Genomic DNA, 20,881 nt, shown 5'->3' with positions numbered 1-20,881 from the left:
GTTTTAGAACAGTGAATGGTCAAATATTTTATGGATTTTTAAAAAAATATGTATTTATGTTACATATTAACGGATGGTTGAATTTGGAGCAGTTCGAACCTCAGTGTTTCCTGTTACTCTGGCTTTATTTGTGCCCAATATTTATGTATTTTTTATTGTACTTTCTCACTGACATTAGTAAAAACTAACTCTCTTCCAAGGATCATAGTGGTTTTAATTTTACACCTGTGTACTCATATAGAAAAACACATTGCTTTCATATTACAAGAATTTATGGCAAACGTAAGATAAAAAAAATATATAATAAAAATTATTTTATATAAAAAAAACTTCTGCTTTAAGGTTTGGAGAATTAATGCAAAATATATTTATATATTAGATTACCTTTAGATTTAGATTCTTCAACAACATTAAAAAGCCACATAATGTCAATGTTAATGGACAAGGTCAGTCAATAAAATATGTTAGTTAATAAAAAAAAAATGTTACCATAAAAATGCATCCGTATTATAAAAAATAAAACACAGAGACAAGTTAAAAATATGTTTTCATTTTTTCAATATCTTTTCATCTTAAAATCAACAGGGTAAACTGGTTTTAGATTAAAACCAGCTACAAAATCTCAAAAACTTCTGATTGTCTCTGAATATTTCTCACATCATACAACCTTTCGGCTTTCTGTGAAAATGTACAACAACAGACAAAAATAAGATTGCTAACATATTGGTAACAAAAAATAAAAAGCACTGTACCAATTTACAGTCAAGTATATTATTGCGGAGTAACGTCAATCGATACCTTACTGTTGTACTGGAAGCACTTTATTTTACAGTACTCTACATACTATGTACTTATTATGGTAATTACAATACCTTTGTAAGGTACTAACCCTGAACCTACCCCTTAACCTAACCCTATACCATGTAGTTACCTTGTATTCCTAGAACTTTCTTGGATAAATACACTATAAGTACATGTAAGTACACATACTGTAAAATAAAGTGCAACTGTTGGACCGGTAGCAGGTTCTTCTTTTCTGTACATAATGTGACTGAATAGGGTGCGGCCACATTTACCTTTGAATAGTGAAATATGTCCGCTCTGTATACAATAACATCCTTACTCATGTTACATACATTATTTTTTCATGTTAAACCAAAGATATGGCATGGGTTACTCTTGCCCATGTTGGGTAAAGAATACTATTTTAACAGAGTAGGCCATATCTCCAATGTATACTAAGAAGTTAATGACGGTCATGAAGGTCACCACCACCAGATCATCCCATGGACAGCTTTTACAATCTGCTGGACGTGAGTTATTTTTAAATGCATACAGCGGCCAGATAACAACAGCAGTTGCGTACATAGCCACAGCCAGGATGTTGAAGCTAATGACTACATAGTCAAAAGAAAATGGAAAGATGGAAGCCAGTTTGGCGATGGTGACGAAAATAATCAGCAATGAAAAAATGAAGCATAAGGAGTAGACGGCCACGCACCACTCTGTTCCCGGAGACTTTCTATATTCGACGGGACTCAAAGACATAAATATGATGCAGGTGATGAATGTCTCCAGGATCTTGAGGAGACCGGGAACGGTGGTGAGAAAGCCGCTCGTTTCACAAGGCCTTTTGTGGACCAACCAGACCTCGCCGGCGTACAGCCCAAAACACAACCAGGACACCACAGACGCCCCGATCTGCCTGGAGTTGGAGGAGCTGGCGAAGAACGTGGGGTAGATGATCGCAATGGTGAACATCATAAGTGTAGCCAACATAGCAAAAGCCATGGTGAAGTCTTCCCAGGAAATGGGCACTTTGGTGTTCAGGTTGGTAAACTCCAAAATGAGGATCAGGAGGGTTGTGAAACAGCAGAAGCACCAGCAGAACATGCACCAAGCCCAATGGGACTTGGCTTCAGTCGGGATTCCCGCTGATGCCGCCAATGCAAAGCAGATGCATGTTAGAACCACCGCCACCATCCGAACAATGCCAATAGGCTGAATCAGTGATCTGAAATCCACATGCAACATGATGAAACTGTTTCAGGAATCCCAAAGCCTTTGTTTTTTTTTTCAGATGTCCAATGCTTCTGTTTTTTAGAAACTGGGTTACATTCTTCAAAGGATCTTTGTGCAGTTTCACCATGCCACAAATGTCAACAAATCCAGTCAAACTCGTTTTTCTCCTCACACTATTCCACAGGGATTCTTTAAAAACCAGTAGCCAAAAGTTCTTCTCTGTAGTAAAACTTCAGTTCCTTCTCATGTGGCAGCAAACATGTTTGATCATGTTGACAAGAGAACAGAAGCTTTTTCGGGATTATCACATTTATGACCTTTCTCTTGGTTCTCATTGGTTGCTGATCTGCTGTTTTCCTATGAGCTGATTTCAAACCCTGGACTCTGGTCTAGAGCCAGGTTTATTCTAATCACTTCCACCTACTGGCTTCAGTCCCACTTTTGGTTTAATCACAGGAAAGTTTGGATTATTCTTTTACTTGTCCTGATAACAGCATGATGTGGAGTACTAGGTTATATAGACTAGGTTATATAGAGTACTAGGTTATAATTAACCATGTTTTGGTAAAAATTAAAAAGTGTGACATGAAAAGTTAGTTGAAATTAGGACAAAAAGTTGAAATAAAATGGGGACACAAGTCAAATTTATAACATAAAGTGATAATTATGCAAAAAAAAGGTAAATTATGACATGAAACGTTAAAGTTATGAGGCCATCAACTTAGCATTTGACAACCAGAAGGTGTCACTTTACTTCTTGATCTCATTTTGATTTCCTCTTCTAATGTTTTATCATTTAAACTGAACAAATCTACTCTGTTTGTGTTGTTTTAAATGCTAGCTGCTATTTTCATGTTGAAATCCAGGTAAAAATATAGCTCTAGATAGACATAACAACATCAACTAAAACCTCAAAAAACAATCAAAAACAAATCTATAGGGAACTAATTGGACAATGTTAGTGGGTGTATTTCCAGTGGGTTGTGTTGGTAACTGCAGTCCTGAAACACCACTGATAACAAAATTCATGAGGCTTTTTGAGGATTAAAATGGTGACATTCATTGAGAATTTCAACATCTCTCAACACTCCCCATAACCTTTAGTACATTAATAGTATCTGTGTTGTAAGCATGTGTTACATATGAGTCAACATTAGGATCAAAGATCAATATTACACTGACACTAACTGTTACAGTTATGATGCTATAAATCCATATTGATGGAAACTGATGTGTCCTCTCGATCTTTTTATTTCTGCGGTTTCACTTTTTGCAAACACTGATAGTGGACAGAGAACAAGTCTGTGAAACCAAAATAGATACATAAAAAAACATGGTTAAATGATTATATATTATGTGTTTGTCATATTTTTTTTATTATTTTAAAACATTCTCATAACATTGTTTAGAGTGCATTAACATCAATAAACTTTCAGTAAGATTAATATAATAACACAATCAGTATGTGCATGTTTAAAACTGCCTGTATAACAACTGTACTTCCCATCCGAGCTGATGCCAAAAACTGATTACATTTACATTTAATAGATTCTACATTTTGAAACTTACATCACAAGAACTTCATCACACAACCATTGTGACATTCTAGGCAGGTGAAACAAACACCAGACGTACCGAGTAAACCGTATCCACGATGTAGACGATCAGATTGATGCAAGTCATGAATGACACAACAGCCATGTTATCCCAGTAACAGCCAAAGCAGCCTGGTGGTCTTGGATTGTTCTGGAAACTGTAGATAGGCCATATCACCACAGCCGTGAGGTACATTAAAACTGCCAGTATGTTGTACCCCATCAGACATTTGTTCAGCGGGATGGGGATTCGAGACATCAACCTGCCGATGGTGAGGATGATGATGAGGAGAGCAATGATGAAGCAGAATGAGTAGATGGCCACACACCACTGGAGTCCAGGGAACCAGCTATAAAAGGTAGAATTCAGAGAGATAAAGATGATGCAGGCCACGAATGCCTCCAGGACCTTCAGCAAGCCCGGCACGGTGGACAGGAACCCGCTGACCTCCCCGGGTTTGGCTCGGGTCAGTCCCACCTCGGCTAAGTACAGGCAGAAGCACACACAGGAGATCACTGTGGCTGCGATCCTGACTGAATGTCTGGAGGTCACGTAAAACGTGGGGTAGATGACCGAAGCGGCCAACAGCATAAGCGTGGACAACATCGCAAAAGCCGTTGTGAAGTCGTCCCAAGAAATGGGCACCTTGGTGTTGAGGCTGGTTAACTCAAGGATGATGATGAGGAGGGTTATGAAACAGCAGAAGAACCAGGTGAACGTGCACCAGGCCCAGAATGAAGAGCTGTCGTGGCCTTCAGAAGCCACCAGGCCGAAGGTAATGAGCGTTAGTGTGAACTCAAAGAAGCGGATTATTCCCACCGGCGAGGTGAGAGATTGAGTGTTCAGGGTTACCATGATGATGACGCTTAAATTGATGTTCAGCCTTGATTTTGATGCATTCAGCCTTCAAAATGTTGTCTTCTCATTGACTTCTCTCTCTCATACTCTCCAAATGACTCGGCTTTTCGGTTGCTTTCCCTGTATGGACTCCAGATTAGTCTTCACCTCCTAACCTCACCCAGAGGGAAAGCGGTCCAGGGAGTGGCCACTTTCTCTCTTTACTCGTCAACTTGTCAGTAAGTGTTAGAAACTGGGAGGACCCTGAAACCACTGAATACATAGAAGTGAATGTAATTATTTCAGTAGAAAAGCAAACAAATTAGGTTGTGAAATAGGTTTGTGTCTCTACAGGGAAGTGCTGGAGAAACTGACAAAATGGGCTGGACTTACTGTAACTGTGTACAGAGTCAGATCACACCTATTGACACAGATACAAACTATTAGAAAGGCACTGTGTCATTTTAAATTTTAAATTAAGCCATATATTGTCATCTTCAATACATAATGTTAAATATATGAGTATGGAGTAAACAATCTCAGTGCATTTAACTAGGCCTATATATTTTTATTGATATCAATGGGGGAAAAAATTCTCAACTCACCTAAAATATTGCATTATCTTATGTTTTCAGATATTTTGCATTTACTGCAGCATAAATTATGTTTTATTACAACTTCCCATTTGCCTTGCGTTTTCTTGATGATTTAAATGCTGAACTTCCACTAGAGATATAAAATGTGCTTTTACAGACATGACATATGTATAATCTCTTTAACAACCCACAATATATTCACAGTCTTGTTTAATATGAAGATAAGATCCAGTTTAAAATAAAAGGGTTATCATGAATAGTGGAGTGCCATTGGGAAATTAATTATGATTAAAAAATAAAAAATAAAATGTTCAGTATCACAAAGTCATTAAATAAATTAAAAGTAGGCTACATAAAATAATAAAAAAATAAAATTCTAAGTTGTCAGCACAGACAGACTTGGAGATAAAAGTAAAAAGGGATCATTTTTGGTGTTCCTCTTAATATAGGTATAGAAGAGTTTAAAGGTAACTTAAAGGGAGGGAAGATAATACATGCACAAAGGATTAAATCAGGTGCATTTGGAAACAGAAGAGACACTGAAACTGTAGTAATTTCAAGAGGATGAAATTCCAAAATGAGTAATGATGGGTGTGATGAGCTACATTGTAAGAGAGTATATAACAGGACCAGTTTAAATTGCCAAAGGTTATATACCAGATGTTTTAATTGACAAATTGCTACAAGATTGCATGTTGCTACAAGTTGTAGGGAACAGTGTAGATGTGCTCGGTGTGGAGGAAACTGAATATGGCAAATGGGAGGAAGGCATATAACCAAAGTGTTGCAACTGTGGAGAGGCACATTGGGAAGCATTCAGAGTTCAAGTTCAAGTCTGCTTTATAGTTCAAGAGTATTGAAAATGGGTGGAGAAGACACTAACATATGCAGAGGCAGCAAAACAGGTTAAAGGACAAACTAAAGGGCAAACTAAAGAGGTCAGTCAGGGGTTTCAGTTGAAGAAAACAAAGTTCAGGAAGAATTTATGATGATTGAAAAGAAAAAAATTGTGCCATTTATTACATAGTTATAAATAGTACAGCTGGGATTGAATCAAAAACACAGAAGACTTAGTTGTTATAGCAGTATCTTGGAATGACAAGCCTGACCTGGAGAGAAGTCAGAGATTAACTTCAGATGAGATCAAGTCAAGAAACACGTGGATAATGCATATAGATGGTTTCAATAATTCAGTGGAATGCAAAATCTCTGATAGCAAATGGTAAGGAGTTCAAGCACTTTACTGAAGATTTAATTATAAAACCAGATGTAATATGTGTTTAAGAAACTTGGATGAAACGTTGTTTAGATTTTGTTATACAAGGGTGTAGTATAGTACGGCATGATAGGGAAGAAGGGGTTGGTGGTGGGTGTGCAACATTTATTAAACAAGAAATTGCTTAAGAGACAGGAGGGGAACAAGGATAGATGTTCACACAGGAATGGAGTCTGTGCTGGATTGGACACTAGTTTCGAATAATTTCTAGTCTAGTTAGTGTAATTGGGAAGTTTGGTGGAATCTAACATTGGGAGTGATCACTACCCAGTATTTATAATATTGGATATTGAGACGGATAGAACTGTAACTCAAAGAGAAGGAATATTGGTATTTGAAAAAGTATATTGGACTAAATTTGAGGAAATGTGTGAGGAAAAAATGGCTGAAATTGATTCAAATCAAGATTTTGACATCCTTAAAGGGACAATAAGTAACTTTTTAGGTATTTTATTATCTAAAACCAATATTTTTATTCATAATTATGCCCTCAATGGTGTACAAATACCTATGCCAATGTTTAAACTAATCCTCGTAAATGAAGAATTTATTATCTTTATATACATGGGACGGGTAGGTCGACGGAGGCTTCCATGTAGTTCCGCCATCTTGCAAAACTATAATAGCAGAGAGGGACAAAAAGTACTAAGCCAATGCGTTTCCACAACGCGTTTTCGGTCAGAGACAGAAACGCAGGTGCAGAGCAGTGAGAGGCGCTTGAAACTGCACCGGCAAGTTTAAAAGTCTGGATTGCATTCTTATTATGGACCATACATATGCCGCGCCACAGGAGAAGAAAACATCGTCGCCAAAACGAAGTGCTATTAGAAGACATCCTGTCAAAGCTTTTTGGTACATATCGCCTACCGTAGATGCAACGCGCATTTGAAAAAGCGAGGCGCTGGAGAGCAAAAGGAAATTTGGAGTAGGATTTACTTGAAGAAGCTTGGAAACAATTCTCACTAAGAAAAGGCTAATTAAATTATAAAAATTTGACAAGTAAAATCCTAATCATAATTATTAATAAATTTAAATAGAAACGTTTAAGTTAAGTTTACTTGGGAATTCATAGTACATTTTATTGACTCTTGGTTTGTAAATTTTACTTAAATATTTCTCATCACTGTAAAAACAGAAAAAAGTGTGCGGTTAAATAATAGTAATTTAATGCACTGAATAAGAAATACATTAAGCAAGGTTTACTTCATTTTTATTTCTTTTGAAAGGTTTGCACACATTTATTTTAAGTAAAAATTAAGTGCTGAATTAAGTAAAAATCTGTAAGCATGTAGACAGTTATCCTTTTAAGATAATATGTCCACTCAGTATATTTCTTATCCAATTAAACACAGAGACCTCAATATTTGGTACATCATACACAATGATGGTATGAATGGGTTATTTTGAGTAGAACATGAACTCCAGATGTCACAAAACCATACGTTACTAAACCTAACAAGTACAGCTCGAAAACAGTAAAAATGTTTTAACATTTTTAATTATTCATGCCCCAGTGCATGATGGGAAATATGGGATCATAACTTTGATATTTACTTAAAGAATCCTTGTAAACTTAAATGGTTCCAAGTAAAATATACTTATGAGTTCCAACTTTAATTTCTACAAGCTTAAATTTAGTACTAGAATTTACCTTAACTTTTTAATTCTTGCCTTAATGTAGAAATTACATTTGTTTTTATGTAGTATTTACTTGACCACAAAATAATTTTTATCAGTGACTAGAAGCAGGATCAGAATCAATTACGAAAAGTAAAGGGAAAATGACAAGAAAAGCGGTTCCTTGGTGAACAGACAAGTAAAGCTGTGAGAGATAGGAATAATGCTTTTAAACTTCTTAAGAAATAGCATAATTATAATCATCTAGTTTTATTCAAGCAGTTGTGAGGAGAACTATAAGGCAAGCTAAGAGAGAAAGCTGGTGTGGTTTCTGTAGTGGAATCGGAAGAACAATTCCAGTAGGTGATGTGTGGAATATGATCAAGAGAATGGAAGGTAATAAGAAAGAGTGGGAAAATCCAGTAGTAGAGTCAGAGGAGAAATAGCTGTGACAGATGAGGGCAAAGCAGAAATGCCAGTAAAAAACATTTGCACAAATTCATGGAACTTAAGTGAGGAAGGAAAGAGGAGAAGAGAAATAACAAAGAGACAAAATATAGAAGCACTGATAAAAAGCGGGGGAATGGAGGACCAGCCAATTAATTCCCTTTCAATAGAGATGAATTGAAGAGAGTTATTTGTAATGCTACTAAAAAACATCCATCTGCAGGAAAGAATCAGGTCGGATATATAATTAGACATCTGAAAGATAGGGCTATGGGAAAAAAAATAGAATTATATAATAGAGTATAGGAGGAAGGAAGAATTAAGAAAGTTTGGAAAGAAGCTAGTACCTATAAGAAAGCCAGAAAAACAAAAGAATAATGATAAAAGAATAATGCGGATAATGTGTCATACCTGGCGGAGGTGTGAAAGACTCGTTTGGTGAGAACAATAGAATCATGAAACGGGGAGTTTTTCAAAGCCAACACACATACAGACCACACAGGAGGTTTACATGTGAGATCTTACAGAGATGACAAGTGCCATAAATCAATCTGATTAGCCTTCTCTAAAAACATGACATGGCCTTAGAAAATATTTCATAAAATTCACAGTTTTACAGATTAGATTATGAAATTTCTAATGAAGTTTTGAAAGACTTGTGGCTTTAGCTACACTGTATTTCTAAACTAATATCTTACATCAACAATTTTTTAAATACATTTAAAAAAATATGTTTTTTATATTTTTATTTTTGTTTTTATGTTTGAGCTTATATATCTCTATTATCATAACAGTCTGAGTGATTCTGATTCCTGAACAGTAAACTTTGAAGTGTCAGCTTTGTGAAAAAATGTTGATTATGTATCTAGTCAGAAAGAATTATGAGCAGAAACCTTTTTATTTTGGGTATGTCATTTCTGTCTCCATGCCAAAAAGGGGGGTGACTAGAAAGGGGTTTTAAAGAGTTTGAAATCTTTTAAATCATGTCACCAGGATATTCTTTTTAGTATCCTACAAATACATTCAAGAATTGTTCAGAATGATACATCAGTCAGTTTTATATGGGTCCCAGCACACAATTGGAAATAAATAAAAAATGGATAAATGAGCAAAGCAAGCTTTACAGAGAGAAATGATAGAGACACAAGTTTCACTATGGTTTTAATATGGGGTAAAGTGATTAAAAATGGCAAGTTAAGCGGAACATAGGGGAAAAGGGTAGATTCCTTTATAGTTTAAAGGAAGTCAATATAAAGTGTAAGTCAAGGAAACAAGAGGTTATCTTTAACAGAATATTACTAGGGCGCTCGAATTTAAATAGCGCTCTTAAAATAATAGGGACACACCCAAATGGGTTATGTGAATAATGTCATGTTGAAGAAACAATACCTCATGTAAATTTAATTTTTTAATTTAATTTATTTCTTGAATCTAACAGCCTAAGTATGAACGAGAAAGAGGAAACATGCTAGTAGAAATAAGGAAAAATGGAATTCAGGATCTTAATTTTAAGGTTTTAATAAAATGGTATAAGTGTAATAAATAGTAAAGTATTCTCTGATTTTGTCAGAGAGACGGGGTTGTTAAATAGAATTTACAACTCTGTTCCAAGTGCCCTTCGTAGGGCGAAATGCCCCGTTTGGAACTCAGCGGAAGAGTGTTCCTTGGGTGCTTCTCAATTCTTATTTGTGCATCCTCGTTTCCTCTCCTCGCTTCCTTTCCTCGCGTCTCAGCTCCGCCCCCTGTAGGATGCGAGGGAAGGCTGCAAGGAAAAGACGCGAGGACGGAGGGATCGAATGAAAGCTTTTTTTACACATTGGAATCCTTAGGCTTGTTTGAGATGCGCCTTGCCTCGCCTGAATTGTAAGCGAGAGTAGGCGGCTGCAGTAAGGGGAGGAGTTAAAAAAGTGCAGGCAAGCCGGACACTTCCTGAATCTCGCTGTGTTGTGGACTGCAAACGTCAGCAATGGAAGAGATCGCGTTCGCGTTCTTTATCGCAGACGAAGTGGATGCAATTGAAATACCACTGCTTTTGCACGAAGATGGTTATGATGAGGAGAATCACTTAAGGTGAAGTGCTCATTACTTAAAATGGCTTTTTCAGTAAATAGTAGGGATATAAATCTATCTGGTCTTGGTATGTTGCAAGTTGAATAGATCTAATGAAAATAAACAGTCCAGACTGCAGATAATTCAGCACTAAATAAAATAAAGGTTTAAAGGATTTAATTAAAACGTAAAATAAATGTTTTCTCTCTCCTAGGAATGTCCCTAAAATTCCTCACTTTGTTGAGAATGTGGTCCATTTGTACAGTCCTTCTGAGTTTCAAAGTCATTTCAGACTTTCTAGAGGTCATGTGGAGGTATGTAGGCAAACAAAACATCATGTTAGGCATATGCTCCCCCCATGCAAATTCATGTGTCCATGGTTTTATTATATGATAACTATTTTTTTTCTCTTCCTAATGCAGGATTTAATTAATACACTTGGTCCTTTTTACATGAATAAACAGCAGACTAAGGTGCCGCTGACAAACAGTATACTTGCCTCTCTATGGACTCTTTCCAACCAAGAGTCCTATAGAGGAGTGGCAGACAGATTTAACATAACCAAATCTACAGTTTCAACACACCTGCATGATTTCTGTTCTCTTGTAATAACACATTTGTCACATTACATCTCCTGGCCCAGAGGACAAGCCCTGCACATATCACAGTTAGAATTTGAAACAGCTGGGTTTCCTAACACTGTCTGTGCAGTTGATGGATGCCACATTCCAATAGTAAAACCGCACTGTGAGAATCCTGTGGCCTATATCAATAGGAAACAGTTCTATTCTGTAATTCTTACAGGATTCTGTGACAGTCAGCGGCGGTTCTGTCATGTCAGTGTGGGTCACCCTGGTAGTTGGCATGATTCAAGGGCATTTCGGTTGTCAGAGGTAGGCCGACTTCTTGAGGAAGATCCACATTCCCTGGTTCCTGAGGGCATGCATATAATTGGAGATTCTGCATACCCTCTCTCGCTTCAGCTTATGAAGCCATACAGAGACAATGGCCACTTGACTTTCAGGCAGAGATGCTTCAATAGGAAACTGAATTCTGCTCGTGTAGTTATTGAGCATGCATTTGGAATTTTAAAATCAAAATTCAGGAGACTCAGATGTCTTCACATGAAAAAAGTAAAGAACATTTCTTCTGCAGTCACAGCCTGTTGCATTCTTCATAACATCTGCCTGAAATCCAATGACCAAATTGACGAGGATCAGCAGGCAGATGTTATGGAGGATGAGCCATACCCACCAGAAGCCCACATTCACAATAATGCTTCACATTATAGAGATGCAATCTGTGGCCGCCTGTGAACATCACATTTACTTGTTCTACCTTCAACAATTCCCTCCATTAAACTTATCTTAAGAAGGTTTTTGATTTAACTGTTTTGTGAGGTGGTGGATGGGATTGTACAGGATTATTTTAAGCACTTACTATCAAATGATTGACATATATTCTGCTAGTCAACCACTGTCCCCTCTCTAGGGAGGAATGTTTGTGTTCTCTATAATAATGATGTGATAAGCAATAAAATGATGATACACATGGGAATGGATTATATGGTTAAACTTTATTTTTTAATAGATCGATTATCATTTCCTGGGATTTACTGATTTTTTTTAGTTGTTCAATGATTTCTCCAAGGCAGGTAAGAGATTTTTTTTCAAACATCCTTCTCCGCCTCTCTTTAAGCCTTCTTCTGCGTTCCAAGTCAGGCCGCACTAGTGACTCTAGAGCAGCTGTTCTCCTCTCTGAATGCGCTTCATAAACTTCACAGAATGTTGATGCTGTTTGTCTCCTTCTGTGCATTTCTTTGGAGGGCATAGCAGTGGAGGGACCTGGTTGTTCTTCTGGGAGAGGCTGTTCTTGGGAGCCTGTGGCCTGTGCAATTGAGGACTTGGTCTGGGATGAGGTAGTGTTGAACAGAGGAGTCGAGCAGATTGTGCCTGATGGTGCACTCCCAACTCCAGATTTCCCAAATAAGTCTTCCATTTCCTTTGAGAAAACATGTAAAACAATGTAAATAGAGATGCTTTAGAAATTATTTTTTATGTAAACCCAGTGATTTGCAGTAATTTCAATACAAAAAGCACACCAACCTTGTAATACTCCCATGTAACTTTTCCCTCTCCTGTTGACCGACACCGGTCTTTAGCCCTTTTGTAAGTAGTGATCATGTTGCCAAGTTTTTTGCGCAATTTTTCATTGCTGATGTTGTAACCTTTTTCTTTGAAGGCTTGCTCCAGCTTTTTGTAAAATGCTATTTTATTTCTGTAGTACAAATGCAGATACATTTGTGTGAGGTCAAGCAGCAGCAGCGTGGTCCTGTGTGTGAATTCTATGAAAACAGCCGTTTAAAATTGTGAAAGATCAACTTTATACATATTGGATATTAGTTAACTTTATACATATTAGAAACAGTGCATACCTTGTTGGGTTTCTTCACATTCTGACTGCATGGAAGGGGATTGAAGATTGTGTGTTTGTGTGAGATTTATTTTCCTTGTTTCAACAGGGCACTCGACAAGGGATACTGGATGATCAATCACTGGAGGGGGACACTGAGACAGAGATGCTGGACGTGGAGGGGGAAGTTGAGACAGAGTAGTAACAGGAGGGGGACACTGAGACAGAGATGCTGGACGTGGAGGGGGAAGTTGAGACAGAGTAGTAACAAGAGGGGGACACTGAGACAGAGATGCTGGACGTGGAGGTGGAAGTTGAGACAGAGTAGTAACAAGAGGGGGACACTGAGACAGAGATGCTGGACGTGGAGGGGGAAGTTGAGACAGAGTAGTAACAGGAGGGGGACACTGAGACAGAGATGCTGGACAGTGGGTAGTATCTGCTAAAGAGAACACAATAATAAAAAATCCCCATGATCATTCTAAACGTTATAATGTTATTATGGTTAAAAGAAAAATGCCTTACCTTGTTTCTGTTCTGCAGATCTCACTTGTTGCATTATATATGCTGCATATTTTTTGTCTATAAAAAACGAATTTCAATCAATAAAAATAAAATTCATTATTTTTACATCATCAAGCAACCAATTTTTTATTTATTTTTTTACTTACCATTCTTTATTCTCTCAGCAATTTCTTTGCTTACTGTTAATGTGATTGCTCCCTGGGAGTCTGATAGTTTTAGTAACATATTCTCCATCTTGCTACAATTGTAAACTTTGTGGATGCCTTTTATAATCAAAGCCATAATGAGAAATGATGAGCAAACAGATGCTGCATTAAATTTACATTGTTATCCCTAATTATGGGTTAAACATTTAAGAGTGGGACATGGCACAGCTGATTAACTTGATGTATATCCTACTTAAGGGATAGTTTACCCAAAGAAAAAAAATCTTTGGGTGAACTATCCCTTTTTTACATGAAAAATATTCCATATAAATATATTACACAATTGTGTGTCACCTTAATGTAAGTTTGGATTTCATGTTTAATGACCAATAAAAGTGTGTACAGCTAATTAATATTCAAAAATTATATAAAACAAAAACACATTCTAAATTAAGAAATTAGCATGCATTTGTGGGTTTTGTTTACTGCACTCCTGGAATAAGACATACCTAGATAAAGATCTTAGATAAAAACACAAACATGAGGCCTTATTGTAAAACCGTCACATTAGATATGCATGTTTGATTGACTAATTTATTTAATGGATTACTGTTGTTCAAAAATCTCAATGTACAAAATTAACACAAGCATGCAATACAATAAAGAGAAAATGACAACAAACAGAACTTTAAACCAAGAAAATAAAAGGGTATATAAAGCACATGTCCTAAATACTTATAGTATTATGCTAATGGACTTCTTGGAATTAAGGGAAAAAAAATATCAGCTGACATTCGCTGCCAATGACCATTAAGCTGTGTCGTCAGCAAGTCGTTTCCCATCATGCTTTTGATCAGCGCAGTCGGTGGAGAGCAACTGCGCGCGACTGCAGAATCCGACAGGTGCGCCTTGCGCTCGCGAGAGATTTTTGACATACGTCAGCATGACATCAGAGCAAGGCGGACCGCACTCGGACACATTTCTAACCGGCATGCATCTCGCGCTGATCACCGGTGATCGATTCTGCGCAGATTTTGCTCATCTCAAACAAGCCTCTTGATCACTCGAGCGTCACTTCGTTGCGTCATCAGCAGCGCTCAGAGGATCTGCCCTCATGTTGTTGAAATTTGTTTATTTAAGAAATTCATAATAAATAATAATAAAGAAAGATACCCTGTTGAAATATGTGAGGTGTGTGGTTTATATAAACTGCAAAAGTAAAGTAGAAATCAAAATTATTGTGACCGATGTGAAGGGGGAGGAGAATTTATACGTGCGTCACGTTTTAGTCGATAAAACTCTTCCGCATAGGATGCACCTGTGTATCCTCGCTCATGACTCCTCTGGAAGCCTCCTCACTCCTCGATCCTCGACTCCTCGCGGTGCAATTAGAGAATTGAGATGTCCTTCAAGATGGCTGAGCTCGATCGGTTTCCGGGTCATAGGATAGAGGACGGAGGAGAGAGGAGACGAGGAGGGATATTGAGAAGCACCCCTTGTCGTCAGGACGCACGACGCTGAAACACAGATGACGCAAATAGTGTGCGCCGAAGGAGTGTAGTGTTGACAAGTGTCTGTCGGTGCCAGTCACAGTGATGTCAATATAACTGTGTTAGTCATATTTTCTCCGATGAAGCTGATCAAAAACCCGTTTCACGTTTCTATGATTTCTCTCTCGCCTGACATCAGTGCTCACCTTTAACATACGCGAGGGACTATAAAAACACAGATGACTGTGCAGTGTCATATCAAAATGATCAATGATTCATGACAAAAACCAGGTGGACGAGAGATGTGGATTGTTTACCCGTTCAGTCTGTCTTTGAATACAAGGATTTACGATTAAAATAAGGTATGTGCCCACCATATCTCATATTTATCTAAATCCTATTTATATTGTCTATTACGGCAGAATACGATTAACACTTATCTATTCCTAATTAATTCGTTTTTTTACAGTAAGCATCTAAAAATGAGACAACTGACATCTATGATATATACTCTGTATCTATAGCAAATTTTTGTTGTTGTCTTTTCTGTTATATGTTAGTTTCTTAGAAGAACATAATGTTGTCATGTTGGTCACTATTCAGCTTGGTAACATATGTAGTATTGATCTCTTCCGAGTAAATTGGTTAATATATATAAATGTGAATAACAGAACGTGATGTCAGCATAATTTTATGCTCTTGTGATTCAGTCGATGTCGAGAACAAGCGTGTCCCAGGAGGACGAGGAGAAGCAGAGATGCCCTGCTGGTGCCAGTCCACCCGACTTCAGCCCAGACACCCCACACTCCTTTCCAGAGAGGTCTGTATTAATAGTTGTTTCAACATCCACTGTTATATACTATAGTTTACTGTAAGATTTATTACTGACTGCAGGGACTAATTGCGAATTCATAAGCTTTGTATGTTTGCAAACTTTAATTTGAGTTTCAGTCTTGTGCATTCTGATGTTTTCCCTCAAAGACTGAATTTGGAAGCGTCCGTCAGCGCTGTGGAGACAAGCCCCTCCCCTTCTAGCAATGGAACACACCTGCTGTCGTTGCCGTGGGAGATCGTTACCCAGATAGCCTCACATCTCCCAGCAAAGTGTGTCATTAATGTGTTGCCGCAGGTAAACACTTTCAGATCCAAACCTGACATTTTATTCTATTCAGGGCATGCTTCTTTCACTAAATGGGTATACAGTTCTTATTAATAGTAATAAACTTTTATATATTATTAATAAGAATAATACATTAAGATTTTTTGCGTACTTTTATTTGATAAACTATTGGTTTTGTGCTCAGTGATCCTATAAACCTTAAACCTTTTGGTTTGAGGGCAATAATATTTTTGTAAATAATGCATTTATTTGATAAAAAATACAGTAAAAATAGCTGAATAATTAATCTCTGTGATCAAATCTGAATTTTCAACATCATTATTATCATTATTCCAGTCTTCAGTGTCACATGATCCGTCAGAAACATTTTTATTATCAGTGTTGAAAACAGTTGTTCTGCTTCATATTTTTGTGGAAACTGTGATACATTTAGTTTCAAGATCATTTGATGAATAGAGCATTAAAAAGCACAGCATTTAATTGAAATGGAAATATTCTGTAGCATTATAAAGGTCTTTACTTTCACTTTTGATCAATTTAATGCATCCCTGCTGAATAGAAATGTTAATTTCTTTCAATAAACACCTCTTGAACTCTCGCTGTTCGTCTGTGTTTAGGTATGTCAGACATTGGGAAAGCTTGGCGAGGATCGCTTGGCGTGGCAGCTTCGGGCTCAAAAACTCTCGGGTCCCGCAGCGTCTTTCCCAGTCGGGCCAAAGCAGGATTTTGATTGGTCCAAGGCATGCTTGGAAATGGAGCAGTTGATTGGCTGCTGGACAGGGCTTGAGAATCAAGCAGTGAGACAGGAAGAGGCAGCTGGTGGCGTGAACAGTGAGAACTTGGTAGAGATGCAGCTGGATGTCGATTTAAACGGTGCAGCGGAAGCAGGAGAAGAGAACGTGCAAATTCAATCCCAGAATGCCTCTGACAGTCCCCATCTGACTGCATCATCCAGCACTTCTTCGCCCTTGGAACACATCATCCTTCCCTCTGGCCACATTGCAGATGTGAACTGTGTCCTCCTTCTGGGTGGAGAAGAGGCTCTGTGTGTCTCCGGCTCCAGGGACAGAAACGTGAACCTGTGGGACCTTCGAGAGGGTCCCAGAGGCAAGCTGATGTACACTCTTGCAGGACGTGGGACCATTAGTACCCACCGGGGCTGGGTGTGGTGCCTGGCCTCCAGCGGACCTCTGCTGGCATCTGGCTCGTTCGACAGCACCATCAGGCTCTGGGATCTCGAAGCTGGAGGAGCAGAACGGGGACTCATCCAGTGCAAAGCTGCTGTGTTATGTCTGTCCTGCGAGAGGGACACATTGCTGGCCGGGTCACATGATCAGAAATTAAGCATCTATGACACCCGAGGTGAGTCGAGGTTCAGAATATTTATTTTCTTAAAGCACGTTCCTGTGAATGATTTATTGGCTGTGAATGATTCACATGTGAAAAGTGTTGATTTATAATATTTATATGCTATTGTAGTATTTGTTGATGTTATTAATGTTGGTTTGGGTATTTCAACACAACACATGTTGAATACGCTTTGTAGCTGGCCGAAATACCCTATGAAGTCCACTCAGACACTATTAATAATTGTAACTGTATTTGCTGACAACTTTCATTCATGTGACACAGCTGCAGATCCATTGGTCAAGAGTCTTCATCTTCACAGTGATGCTGTGTTGTGCCTGGCGTCTGATGACCAGTACATCTTATCAGGCAGTAAAGACCAAACCGTCGCTCTGTTCGACCGCAGGGCGGGAAAACTCCTGCAGAAAGTTCAGGTATACACACACACACACAAGCTTCATATAAAAAAATGAATCACAGTAACAGTCAGCTAATGCACTCCTCTGCATCCTCTCCACACGTCTACAGCTGAGGTCGTACCTGCTGTCTCTGTCCTACAGCGGTCGAGAGGTGTGGGCCGGGGATAACCGTGGACTCGTGCACAGCTTCTCCATGCACAACAGCTCCCTGACGCCTGTGTCCCAGTTTACCGTCCACAGGTCACTGGTCACCGGCGTTCACCACTCTCCTGGTGCTCTGTACACGTGCTCCTCTGACCGCACTATCAAGGCAAGTCTTCTGTCAGCTAAAAAGAGTTTAGGTGATCTTTAACCAGGGTTATTGGCAGCTTACATCTCTTATTGGATGCAGGTCCACCTTCCATGTGCTCCACTCAAGACACTGTGCACCCTTCACCATCAGGCAGGAGTTAATGGGGTATGTTCAAATTTTTACCCATGATTCATCTTCAATCATTTCTTTAACTTCAGTTGCCAAGAAAAGGCAAGTAGTGCATTGAAAATGTTGAAATGTTGAAGAAAAAAAATATTATGAAGAAAAAAATTAATGTTTGAAATGAAAATGAATATGCATTCTAATATTTTTTTTCTAAAAGTTCTTAATAAGAAGATTTACATTTCTAATTCTTAATATTAAGAAATGTTTCTTCACACTGAAGACTAGGTTTGGGAATCTGATTTTGATTATCGATTCCGATTCTTATCGATTCCAGTATGGTTAAAAAATAATAATAATTAAAATATTTAGATAGCAAAACGATTTATTTGCAGCTGAATACCATAAATAAATATCAGCTGGCTACATAAAAAATACCACTTGATTAAGAGCTTTTTGTGTACAAAATAGACCTGCATGATTCTCCATAAATTGAGACTTTTTTTAAATGGAGGTTGTTATTCTCTCACAATTCTAAAGAAAAAAATATTCGACAATTAAACAAAATCTCATGGGATTTCTGAAAGTAATGATTCAATGATTCACTCAAGATTGTTTCTCCTTTACTGGATGAATCAGTGTTTTTACATGAATCTCTTGAATGAATGTTTCAAAAACAAATACATTTTTGACAGCCCCTTTTCGCCACCTAAATAAAACATGCACACAGGAATTGATTGGCAGAATTTAAATAGAAATTTTACAACAAGTGTCTGATTCTGGAATTGGAAGTGATTTTCAATTCCCAAGCTGAAGTAATGGTGACTGTTTTTATAGCATTTTTAAAAATCAAATTAGATATGTTCATCACATTATAGTTATTTTTTTCTGGGAATTCAACAAAATCTTATTTTTACATGAAATTATTATGTCAGAAATCTACCTATCTATCTAAAAAACTCTTTGTTGATCAAATTTGTAACTTGCACCTTAATATTCAGGTGTACATTTATTTTTTTGTTATTATTTATTACTTAACTATGTGGTAGTGCTTAATTTGATAATCTATTGAATTGAACAATTTTATCTAATGAAAGATACTTCATATACTGTTTTGATTTAGAATTTGATGATTGCAAACCTAAAAAAAATGTTATTATTCAAAACAAATGAATTGTCTGGAATCAATGCAAAAAGAGCTTCACGTTATATAATACTTGAATTGAAAACAAAAGACTGAACATACAAACACATTATAAATCTAATTGGATGAGCCACGGTCAAAGACATTACTGTACGTCTCATAAATACTTCTGTTGGATGATACTACTATTACTCTTCTATAAAATCCTAAATTAATGATTTGTTTTCTCTTCTCAGTTAAGTGTTGAAGGAGGAACGCTGGCCATTGCTTCTGGTGACATGAATGTGGAAGTCTGGAGGCACAGAGTCTAGAAGCATCTGATGGCAGGGGAACAACAAGAACCAATCAACTCTTGTGTTTCCAGGGATTTATCAATGCATTATGCTTTATTTTGTTTAATTTTAATGGGAAAAAAGTGTCTGATACATGTCTCTAGTGATTCTAGAAACACAAATATGACATTCCTAGTTTTCTGTCATTCTTCTTAAAGGGGTCGCACCACAATTGCACAGTGAGAGTGCAAAACAATTCAGTGCCTCGTAACACAGGAACACCTTTGTGATTTGTGTGATCATCTCTTTAACACTTCTGCTAATAATATACTTAGACTGAAAATACAGTGAATTCTAAAACAAATGCAGTATAATATAGTAAAGTGCAAACAAGTATCAAAAAATATCTCTGTTCTCAGTATTTAGCTCTCTATACAGTACACTAACTTGGAAATCAGTTATTAAAAACGTGATTTAAGATCATTTCTGTTTTGGTATACTTATACAAGTATACAGTTAACAAATGAGGCACAATGCTTTAAAATGTATGCACTTCACGACCAGAGCAGTCTACTAAATATCATAATTTAAAATGTTTATATTTATGAATTATTTATAGTTATTGCGGACAATGCTGTTGTAATGTTCTGTGACTGACTGAATGTCCAAATTCTCTTTGATTTTTAAAAAGCTTTAGAAATGCACAGTTTGATGATTCAGTTGGATTTGTCAGCGTGTCGTTGTTAATGCTGTAAATAAAAAGGGCGACTGCCGCAGACGCAGGTCTTCTTGTCTTTGAAGGGGTTGGAGGATAAGCTCTCGCGGTGATTTGTATTACTAAATATGAAAATAATATTTGACATTCGATCGTCTCAGTCTGTAAAGATGAGCTCTTGTCCTTCAAGGTAGCTTAAAGTAAGCTTGTGTTACTGAATGACAATAATTACCCGCAAAAAACTGTACCACACTGTAACATGAAAAACTTGTATCAATGTTATTGGTTACTTCAGTAACACAAGCTTACTTCAAACTGCCTTGAAGGACAAGCGGAGGAGGAAGATGACACCACTCCGTGTCTCTTGAGAGCTCATCTTTACAAATTGAGACGATCGAAGGACAAATATTATTTACATATTTAGTAATTTAGTAAT

At 37.4% G+C, this 20,881-nt stretch overlaps 4 protein-coding genes across 9 annotated transcripts in view; 2 read left to right on the top strand and 2 right to left on the bottom strand.

Moving 5' to 3' along the window:
• The window catches only part of LOC132151902 (Fc receptor-like protein 5), a 628,771-nt gene that overhangs the window by 206,013 nt on the left and 401,877 nt on the right, over window positions 1–20,881 (top strand). The gene's annotated exons all lie outside the window — the stretch shown is intronic.
• LOC132152060 (myeloid-associated differentiation marker homolog) lies at window positions 594–2,475 on the bottom strand. The gene has a single exon (XM_059560717.1). The coding sequence runs from the start codon at window positions 2,032–2,034 to the stop codon at window positions 1,174–1,176; it is 861 nt and encodes a 286-aa protein (XP_059416700.1). The 5' UTR covers window positions 2,035–2,475; the 3' UTR covers window positions 594–1,173.
• Window positions 3,249–4,888, bottom strand: LOC132152064 (myeloid-associated differentiation marker homolog). The gene has a single exon (XM_059560732.1). It carries the CDS (start codon window positions 4,471–4,473, stop codon window positions 3,628–3,630), a length of 846 nt encoding a protein of 281 aa, XP_059416715.1. The 5' UTR covers window positions 4,474–4,888; the 3' UTR covers window positions 3,249–3,627.
• On the top strand, window positions 15,018–20,073 carry LOC132151959 (F-box/WD repeat-containing protein 9-like). Its single transcript, XM_059560535.1, has 9 exons — window positions 15,018–15,132; window positions 15,213–15,375; window positions 15,724–15,833; window positions 15,995–16,142; window positions 16,751–17,495; window positions 17,766–17,914; window positions 18,009–18,209; window positions 18,291–18,356; window positions 19,695–20,073. Exons 3-9 carry the CDS (start codon window positions 15,727–15,729, stop codon window positions 19,767–19,769), a joined length of 1,491 nt encoding a protein of 496 aa, XP_059416518.1. The 5' UTR covers window positions 15,018–15,132; window positions 15,213–15,375; window positions 15,724–15,726; the 3' UTR covers window positions 19,770–20,073.

This window comes from Carassius carassius, chromosome 1 (genome assembly GCF_963082965.1).
Source record: "Carassius carassius chromosome 1, fCarCar2.1, whole genome shotgun sequence".
Lineage (NCBI taxonomy): Eukaryota > Metazoa > Chordata > Actinopteri > Cypriniformes > Cyprinidae > Carassius > Carassius carassius.
The sequence above is the reverse complement of the archived record's forward strand: the minus strand, read 5'-3'. Positions and strand labels throughout refer to the sequence as shown.

Coding starts and splice junctions, on each gene's coding strand:
- LOC132152060 (XM_059560717.1), bottom strand. CDS start 2,034: ATGTTGCATGTGGATTTCAGATCACTGATTCAGCCTATTGGCATTGTT.
- LOC132152064 (XM_059560732.1), bottom strand. CDS start 4,473: ATGGTAACCCTGAACACTCAATCTCTCACCTCGCCGGTGGGAATAATC.
- LOC132151959 (XM_059560535.1), top strand. CDS start 15,727: ATGTCGAGAACAAGCGTGTCCCAGGAGGACGAGGAGAAGCAGAGATGC. Junction 16,143..16,750: donor TCATTAATGTGTTGCCGCAG/GTAAACACTTTC, acceptor GTCTGTGTTTAG/GTATGTCAGACATTGGGAAA. Junction 17,915..18,008: donor AACTCCTGCAGAAAGTTCAG/GTATACACACAC, acceptor ACACGTCTACAG/CTGAGGTCGTACCTGCTGTC.